This window comes from Equus quagga, chromosome 14, assembly GCF_021613505.1.
Source record: "Equus quagga isolate Etosha38 chromosome 14, UCLA_HA_Equagga_1.0, whole genome shotgun sequence".
Taxonomy (NCBI): domain Eukaryota; kingdom Metazoa; phylum Chordata; class Mammalia; order Perissodactyla; family Equidae; genus Equus; species Equus quagga.
Window position 1 is genome coordinate 25,694,016 of NC_060280.1, and position 9,703 is coordinate 25,703,718.

Sequence of the window (9,703 nt, forward strand, 5' to 3'; positions counted from 1 at the left end):
ATAGGATATTTTTTCATTCAGCATCCTTGACTCTATCCAGCCAGGTGCCTTATCAGCACTACACTTCTACCTTTAACTACTTTAAATGCTGTGCCTCCTCTTGAATTTTCCATTCCCTCAGGACTAATTATTTTTTTCTCAATGCAACCTGCAGGGAGGATGAATGATGCCACTGCCACTGGAGATTTTTCTCTTGCTCAGGAAAAGGAAGTGGTCATATCAAATTCTGAATCTGGGAGTTCACATTTGACAGCAACTGAGAAGTGTCCCTAGGATCATCTGATGGAGAAAAATAATGGTCTTAGAATAATGTACAAGAAAAAGTCTGTACTCTGAATAAGCAGAGACAGCAGTTACTAGCTGCTCAAAAGTGCTAATTCTTTACACTGCCTATATCCGATTTTCTAAACATGTAAAATAGACCGTATTTAAATAGAATTAATGACCAAAACAAACAAACAAATAAAGTGAGCCTTGGTCAACCAGGTTTTGGACAAACTGCATGTTGTAATAACCTTGCATGTGAATATTTATATTGTGTGCTAATGTTTCAGGGAACTCCAGCATTGAGGAAACCTACTAATATAATATAAGCCAGCCTTTTCCAGATATATTTTATCCAGGCAGTATTTATTTATTTATTTATTTATTTATTTATTTATTTTTTAGAGATTGGCACCTGAGCTAACATCTGTCGCCAATCTTCTTTTTTTTCTTCTTCTTCTTCTCCCGAAAACCCCCCACTACATAGTTGTATGTTCTAGTTGTGGGTCCCTCTGGTTGTGCTATGTGGGACACCACTTCAGTATGACTTGATGAGGGATGCCATGTCCACACCAAGGATCTGAACTGGCAAAACCCTGGGCCATCAAAGCGGAGCATGTGAACTGAAACACTTGGCCACGGGGCCGACCCAGACAGCATTTATTAGCATCTAAAATTTATGTTCTGCCGAACTCCATTTAGGAATGGAGTTGAGAGAATCCTTGATTTAAGGCAGTAATTCTCAACAATAATCAATTTTTCCTACCAGGGGATATTTGACAACGTCTGGAAGCATTTTCAGTTGTCATAACTTAGGATAATTTAGGAAAAGTTAATGGCATCTAGTTTGTAGATGCTAGGGATGCTTTTAAATATCTTACAACGGGTGAGACAGGCCCCACAACAAAGAATGTACACATCCAAATGTCAATAGAGCCAAGGTAGAGAAACCCTGATTTAAGCTGGAGGAGAGAGGAGGGAACAAAACTGAACTAAAACCCAATGTTCTGCGTTTAAGTCTCAGGGTAATATGAAGGCAAAGAGCATGGACTCTAGGACCATGAAAGTAAAGAACATGGACTGTAGATCCTGAGCTTCTTACCTTAGAATCCCAATCCTGGCACTTATTGACTATGTAACCTAGGGAACATTACTTAGCCATTTTTGCCTCTCTTTCCTTATGTATGTAATGAATTCATAATAATTTTATCTGTCTCCTATATATGTTTAAAATATTCAATGAGTTAATGTATGCATAGCATGTAGAATGCATAAAGTGCTCAATAACAGATATTCAAAAATTGATTCCCTGTTCCTTTGCTACAGATTTATTATTTAGTTATTCTTAGTATTCTGTCAGTCTACCAAATTTGTGACCCTGTATTTTGTACCCTGAGCTAAAACTGCTTTCAAAGCCCTTGGCAAGTATTTTCAAAGGGTACATCAAATTTCATAGCCACTAAATAATTAAATCATATGGCTAATTTCTCTGTATCTAATCTCATGAATATCAGACAGTCTTTTAACCATGATTTGGATTTTCATGTATAATTGTTTTCAGAAAGCAAACTTTCTTCCTTTGAGTAGTATTTATCTAGTCTAGAAAAGTTGCATTTCACGCGTTAAGTTAAATTTTCACATTCTAAAATATACATCGTATCAAATGAGTTTGGTTTTCAGGATTCAGCACTCTTGGTATCTTATTAGTCATGAGATATTAAGAAGACTGATTTTTTTCTGAAAAGGTGAAATAATCCCGGGAAAATATGAACAAGAAAACCAATCGATCTGTCTAATGATATTTTTAAACTTCTTTTCACCTCCATCTAATTCAATCAGACTTATTTTAAATGATTAGTTGCTATATTCATTCTATGCTCTTGAAGATTAATCATTAATTCCATATTTCCAGTTTTCCAGGATAACATCATTCTCCCAAATCTCAGCCAATCTCATTTTTCACAAATCTTTATCATATAATCCCATAGTCACATCCATCTTTCTCTTAAATAAATGGAGTTTATTGACTGAGCTAATGGGGGAGTGAGTAGGACAATTTCCAAATGAGATTTCTTTACCAAAGAAAAGTGTATAAATGTATTTAAGTGGAAGGGCTGATATACTTATTTTATGTTTTAATACCATCCAGACTTAAAATTATCCTGTTATTAATTCATATTATAAGAGAAATTAGGATAATGACAATATGTGTGTCGTGGGAAATCTGGGAAGCTCTCATTTTCTTAACATGGTATGTTCAGAGACACAAGTTCATCACTGAGCCTAATTCAAAGAGTTCATGTGGGGGACGTGTGAAAGTTGACAAAGGAGATTGGTATGGCTCAAGATACGCAAACTCCATGCTCAAGGTGTTTGCAACACAACTGAGAAGAAAATGAATATATATGAAACAATAAAATATCATCAACGAAAACATATATGAAAGTCATCTTAATAAAGAAGAAAAATGAGTTATTGACAAGAAACTGAGAAAGACAATGATATTAAAGATTCACACAGACATATAGTATGAGAGTAGAAAATATTAAAAGATGAAGGTGTTATTTTCACAACTCCCCACCCACTCACAGAGTAAGACCTAAAATCCTGTGCTATAGTGCTGAACTATACACATTTACCCAGATGTTTAGACACGCATTGTCAGGCTCTCTTGAGTAACTCCTCGGTGTCTGCCTCAGTATTTGCTGGTAAATTGAAAGAGCAGATAGATCTACAGTGGCAATGGAAGAAAAGACACATCACTGTTCAAATGATGAGGTGAGGACTTGGTCCGTAAACAATAGTGACAGTATCAAGTTCGAAACTTGCCCCAAGAAGTCAGGAATATTTTCACAAAAAGTTATAACATTTCGGCATGAGAGCCAAAATATGGGCAAATGTATTAGAAAAAGAGAGAGAGCGATTTCTGGGTTTTAGAACATAAACATGAGAAACTACATAAACATAGTTACATTTAATAAGGAAAATTATTATTATTATCATTAAGAATAATTAATAATATTGACAAATTGTAGTTTTCAAAAAATTTAGTTTGCATGCATTGTCTATTATAAATCTCATAATTATCTTGGAGATAGAAAAGACCATACTTATGATTTGGCTATGGAAACATGAATCTCATAAGTGTTAGTGATTAACTGAGATCACATATAGAGGAAGTGAAAAACTTAGGAATTTAACCAAATGATCAAGCCCCCAATATTTTACTTCTCATCTACTCAAACAGCTGTTGCAACATTTTTCAGTGAGAAAGCTGGAGGATAGAGTTTGAAGTCTCCCTAGTCCAAACGTGCGAAGAATTCCGAGACGAATCTGCTCTGTCTTGACACTGTAGACAATAGGATTAAGCACTGGGGGAAGGAGCAGGTAGATGTCAGCCATAAGGATGTGGACTACTGGAGACAGATGCTTCCCAAAGCGATGGACCATTGACACCCCAATAACTGGCACAAAGAAGATGAGTACCACGCAGATATGGGATACGCACGTGTTGAGTGCCTTTAGCCGCTCTTCACGAGATGCAATGCCCAACACAGCATTCAGAATCAGGACATAAGAAAGCAGTATGAAGATGGAATCCATGCCAAGTGTGGTGATAACTACACACAGTCCATAAACACTGTTGATCCTGGCATCTGAACAGGATAATCTCAGAACATCCTGGTGTAAACAGAAGGTGTGGGAGAGGGCATTGACATGGCTGTAGTGATACTGTCTCAGTAGCAAAGGTGTGGGCAGTACAACTCCCATGCTTCTTAGCAAGCAGGCCAAACCAATCTTGCCAATTACACTGTCGGTGAGAATGGTAGTGTAGTGCAGTGGCCGGCAGATAGCAACAAAACGGTCAAAGGCCATAGCCAGCAACACTGAGGACTCCAGGAATGTGAATGTATGGATGAAGAAGAGCTGAGCATAGCAAGCACTTGCCTGAATCTCCGGAGCATCCAACCACAACACAGCAAGCACAGTGGGGAGTGTGGACAGAGACATACCTAGGTCAGTTAGTGCCAAGATGGAAAGGAAGTAATACATGGGCTGGTGGAGTGAGGACTCTATGCGAATGACAGAAAGGACAGTAATGTTACCAATAAATGCTACCAAATATGCAAGACAGAATGGGATTGACAGCCAAAAATGAACATACTCCAGTCCAGGAAAACCCTTCAGAATAAATATGGGCTCCACAGTATCATTGTTATTCCAGACCACCATAGTCATCCTTGGCAAACAGTGAGGAATGTTTTCTGTTATTTTTTTTAATCATTCAAAATTATCCATGTGAGCATAAGCAGTGTAATCAGGATACAATATATCTTTCCTCTAACCTCACAGAGGAAGGAAGGAGGTACTTCTTAAGGTTCTCATGCAAGAAACATTTCCTAGTAGTAAAAAGCACCAAATTCTGGAACAAAGCTGTGTACTACATGAGTCTGGTCATCTCTGACAAGAACTTTGATGGATTTGCACTGAAGACACTAAAACCTTTAAGCAGCAAAACAGCAGAGAAATAAATCTTTACCATACATTATAGAAAGGAAAAGGGAGAAAAGTCAGAGTAAATGTCTGGATTTGCATAAGCTTCCTGCCAGTAACGTTCTTGAGTTAATCATTTATTGCTTCTAGGCTATCCTGAAAACTGAATTGGTCCCAAGAACTCAACATAGGATCCCTTCATATTTATTTTTATCTAACAATTTATAATATTTAAAACTTAAAAATATTCAATGCTTTAATAATAAAAAATAAACACCCCATTATATGAAAAGAAGGCATAGGAGTCATCCCCATGGGGTAGTGGTTAAGTTTGCATGCTCCACTTCAGCAGCCCAGGGTTCAAGGTTTGTGTTTTGGATCCCAGGCATGGACCTACACACCACTCATCAAGCCATGCTGTGGTGGCATCCCACACACAAAATAGAGGAAGATTGGCACAGATGTTAGCTCAGGGCCAACACCCTCACCAAAAAAAAAAAAAAGCAGCATGAAAAAGGGTAAAAAACTCCATAATTCTGATACACTTGCCTATTTTTGACTGTTTAATATGATAACTCTTCTGCAACCTAAACTCCTCATAGCAAGAAAAATATATACATATATTATATATATATCATAAGGTCATAACATAACTATTAAAGCTCTTCCTGTATGCCTACTCACAAAATAAAATTAAAACAATATATTTAGCTCAATCTGTCATATACTGTATATCTTACATTAGTAACAATGGGGAATATCCACATCATTTCTATTCATCATTTCTTGCTTGTTTTTTCCTCTCAAAATGATGCTTATAATCACATTTTTAAAAATATTAAACCTAAACGTTAAATGTTTTTCCAATTTTATGACCCATTTGCACCTACCTCCATGAACCCATAGCAATCTCAGAAATGCAGTTCTGAGTACTCACCATTAGTGCCTCTTAAGAACAACCAAGTTAATTTTCCCTTTTCAAAATGTAATTCTAATGTCTGGCTTTACTTTCTCTGAGCAATCTTCATGGTGATTGCCTCTGTTAATGCTGCCCTTGCTATAGCCTGGGTTGATGGCATTGGGCGTAGCAGCTAACTCTGCAGGACTCTCTTGTCCCTTCAGTCCTCTGGTTCCTTATGTTAGCACTGTCTAACTGCCCTTGAGAAAATTCTTCACTTAGTCATTAAGAGTCTAGGGTTCCTCGATTTCAGACATCTCCGCTGCAACATCTCAGCATCTCTTTCATCCTTCCTTACAGACCCTTGGTCTCTGGCCTCTTAAAAGTCTATCACAGATTTCAACCCTGGCTTGAAGTGAAGATCTTTCCAAATGTAGCCTCTTATTTAGCATAGGTTCTGACTAGCACTGACCTTTTATTGCCACTATTTTATTTTATAAAAGCTTCATTTTTTTTTCAAATTTTCCCTTCTTGGCTGATTCTTATATCAATTTTATAGTGTGAATACTAAGAGTTGTCAGGCTGAATAATCTCTAATTCCAAAGAGGATTTTGGATTAAAATCTATATGTTAGGTACAGAAATAAATACCAAGCTATCTTCTCCACATAATAAGAAATGTCCTTCTCTTTCTCCCTTTATCCTCAAGTCCAGGCATCCCCCCATTCCCTATGAGTCAGACACCTCCCTGGTCTTCTTCTCCAGTACCAAGTGAGACCTCTAAGTGGAGCTTTCATCAGGTCCCTTGTCTTGGATAAAGCAGTCAGCTACTCATCATGTTCTACATCTAGTGGGCAGAATACTTACACATTTATTTTCTTTACCTCCAAGCAGCATTTTTCTCTCTAGTCTCCACAATCTGCTGAAGTCCCTCCTGACTTTCTTTTTTTTCTCTTCCTCTGGCAAAAACTTTTGTTTTAAATCTTGTTCTAAAGTTCAGCTCATCAAAACATTCTAGACATTAACACTGAAATATATAGAGCACACACACACACGCGTGTGCACACACACACACACACACACACAAAGATTATATTGTGACCACAAGAGAGGGAGAGTTTCTTGTACCCCATGTAAGGAAATTATTCTGTGCTTTCTCCTTTAATTCCTTCAATCTTGATATAAATCACACTTTCTTCAATTCTCAGAGAAGTTGTAGGAAATAAAATGGATCACTGTTCCTTAGGAATGTCTTTCTCTCTGCTCTGAGTTCTCTGAGTGCAGATTGAAGTGTTTAGAAAACTTCATTGTGGGACTGCCCATAGATTTAAAGGTAGGATAGGCAAGAACATCCCTACTTAGGCTCTTTCTGTCTTGTCTTTCTTTCTCACTGACTCATCTGTCACATCTTTCGCTTTTTCTCAGTCCCTCTATTGTCCCTTCTCTGTTCATTTTCTTCTGACTCTACTTTTAAGTCATTAACAATGATTCTTTCAGTTCTTTGTTTATTTTAACACAATTTATTCATAGTGAGGAGAGAAGAAGTAGTGAGAAGAAACTGGGACTAAGGACAAACTGTTTCAATGGGCATAGGCATGAAAAGACTGCTGTCACGCACTAACCTATTCCGAGTAATTCAGGGAGAACCACTGAGGATAACACCATTTTATCACAGCCTCTCCGGCATCTTACCTGCAGTCCTCAAAAACTATCTTCTACTGACCAGCCTATAGCAGGACATTACGATATGCCATAAATTTCAAAATTGTTCACAAAGAGAATGACACCCATTTTCCCCTCCTGTGTAAATTGTATACTGTCTTTCTAATGATTTTACTATCTTTAGCCCTCGTATCTTAACACAAGCTGTGCCAAAATCTTCCCACTATTTGTTTGTAATTAAAAATTAACACCCTTGAAATTCACATATAAGCCAGTTACATCAGTATGAATGCTTAATCACACAACCAGTAGTCTATTTCCCAAATCATTCAGTTTCATTTTGTCTTTCTCTGCCTAAACTTTCCTCTGTTGTAGGTAAAATCATATTTTCTTTCTATTTCTGTGGCTTTCTCTCTCTCTGTCACTTAATTTACTCTGAACATCTTTATCCTCCCTATTCTGCTTCCTGCTGCCATTTCCTTCTATTTTGCTTTGCTTAAATGTGTGTCTTTTCTGCATGTAATTCTCTTTTTTTCCCAGTCCTTTTACTGCCTCTATCTTTCTTCTCAGTTCTCTCTGTATTTCTGTGCTTTTAGTTCTTGCTCTCTTTAGTTTATCCCTCACCTGTGAAGAGTTCTCATCTTTATCTGAAGGTCAAACTTTTTCTGATTATAGATGCTACAATTTTGATTCTCCATGGACCTCAGGTCTTGAAAACCTCTGATTCCGTGAATAGTGAGGCTGGAATGCTTCCACCATCTTTATAAATACTCCTGATTTCTACTGGGGTAGACAATTAGGGATTGGTGTCAGAGTGTGCTGGATCCCCAGAGGAGAAAGTAATATAAACAGCCCTTAATCCCAATGTGCAAAGAGCATATGACTATGATCTTGGAAATTGTAGAAATATGTCTCTATTTCTATCTACTACTCCCAGTCCTTTCTTTCAAATGTGGTAGTTTTCTCTTCTCTAATGAGCGTATGAGAGTGAAGGCATAATAACTGAATATTGAAATTTCAGCTTTGTTAGGGGCATCCATATAGAGCCACGGTAATTAAGTACAGTGATAGGTTCTTCTGCTCTAAAACGCTTCTCACTGAACAGGGTTGTTCATTAGTTATGTATTTAATAATCATTTGTTAAGCAACAGCAGGATTCAAGCTTCTATATTAAGCTCTGTAAAGGCAAAAATCATTCATTATCTGGTTCATCACTGTTTCCACAGTATGGAGTGTGGCTTCTCAAGGCATTATTTTATTCTTTTTCTCAGCTTATATCTTGATTATCTACCTCTTTGCATTTATTTATAAATTTTAGAAATGGCTTATCAATTTTCAGCAAGATATATATTAGAACTTTTATTTTATTGAATCTATAGATGAATTTTGGGAGAATTGAAATATTTAGATTACAAGATCTTCCAATTCAAGAACAAGGACTTCAATTAATTAAGGTCTTTATTTTTTCTCAATATTATCTTATACTTTTCTGTTGAGAGATATTATATATCTTTTATATATCTATTATATATTAGATTTATTCTAAAGTATTTGACATTAATTTACTCTAAATGTGAATAGTACTTATAAACTCTCTTCAACTAAATGTTTGGTACTGATATAGAAAAATAAAATCAATTTATATTTGTTCTTTTTTCTGAAAAACTGCTAAGCTTACTTCTATTTCTAATAACTAATCTGTATAGTCTTTAGGCCTTATTTTGTACCAATCTTACCTCCGTGAGTAATGCCAGCTTCTTTATCCTTTATTTTTAATCCTTATATCTTGTATTTATCGATGTTTTGTGCCAACCTCAGCCTATCCATAAGGAGTCTTGTGGCCCTTGCAATTCTTGTTATGACTGCAAGAGACCCTCAGCAATAACCATCAAGAAACTTTGAAAAAAAAGTCCTTGAAATTACATGGCACACCTGGGGCCACACAGCCAGGCTGCAGGTAAAGATAGTGCAGACCTGGGTTTCTGCTTTTTCCGGGGTTGAGGGTAGAGGCCCATGGTTTTGAGGGCTTACCCTTTCTTGGTGAATTTAAAACCTAACAGTGGGAATTTAAAGCTCAGGGAGAGAAAAAACAATTGGCTCAAATGATCAGTTATGTTAGGAGCCCGGGGGCGGCTGTGGCTGGTTCTTCAGCTGTGTGGCTGGCACTGTGTTTACAGTGTACTTGCGACAGCCATCTTTGAAGTGGATGCCTCAGCAATCAAAGTTTAATTCACTTGCATTACAAAAACGAAAGACCACCTGTCAGGGCTTACACTACAATTGACATCGCGCTGGTTAAGACCTCTGGCACGATTTTGGACAGAAGTAAGGAAACTTATGCTTTTTCTTTGTAGATCTCACAGGTAACATTCTCAACTTTTCACCA

At 37.0% G+C, this 9,703-nt stretch overlaps 1 protein-coding gene across 1 annotated transcript; it reads right to left on the reverse strand.

Annotated features, from left to right (window-relative positions):
• Nucleotides 1-3,495: 3,495 nt before the first annotated feature.
• Nucleotides 3,496-4,503, reverse strand: LOC124225525 (olfactory receptor 51L1). Its single transcript, XM_046638209.1, has one exon. The coding sequence runs from the start codon at nucleotides 4,501-4,503 to the stop codon at nucleotides 3,496-3,498; it is 1,008 nt and encodes a 335-aa protein (XP_046494165.1).
• Nucleotides 4,504-9,703: the final 5,200 nt, after the last annotated feature.

Bases quoted from the DNA above. Each gene is read 5' to 3' on its own strand.
- LOC124225525 (XM_046638209.1), bottom strand. From the start codon at position 4,503: ATGACTATGGTGGTCTGGAATAACAATGATACTGTGGAGCCCATATTT.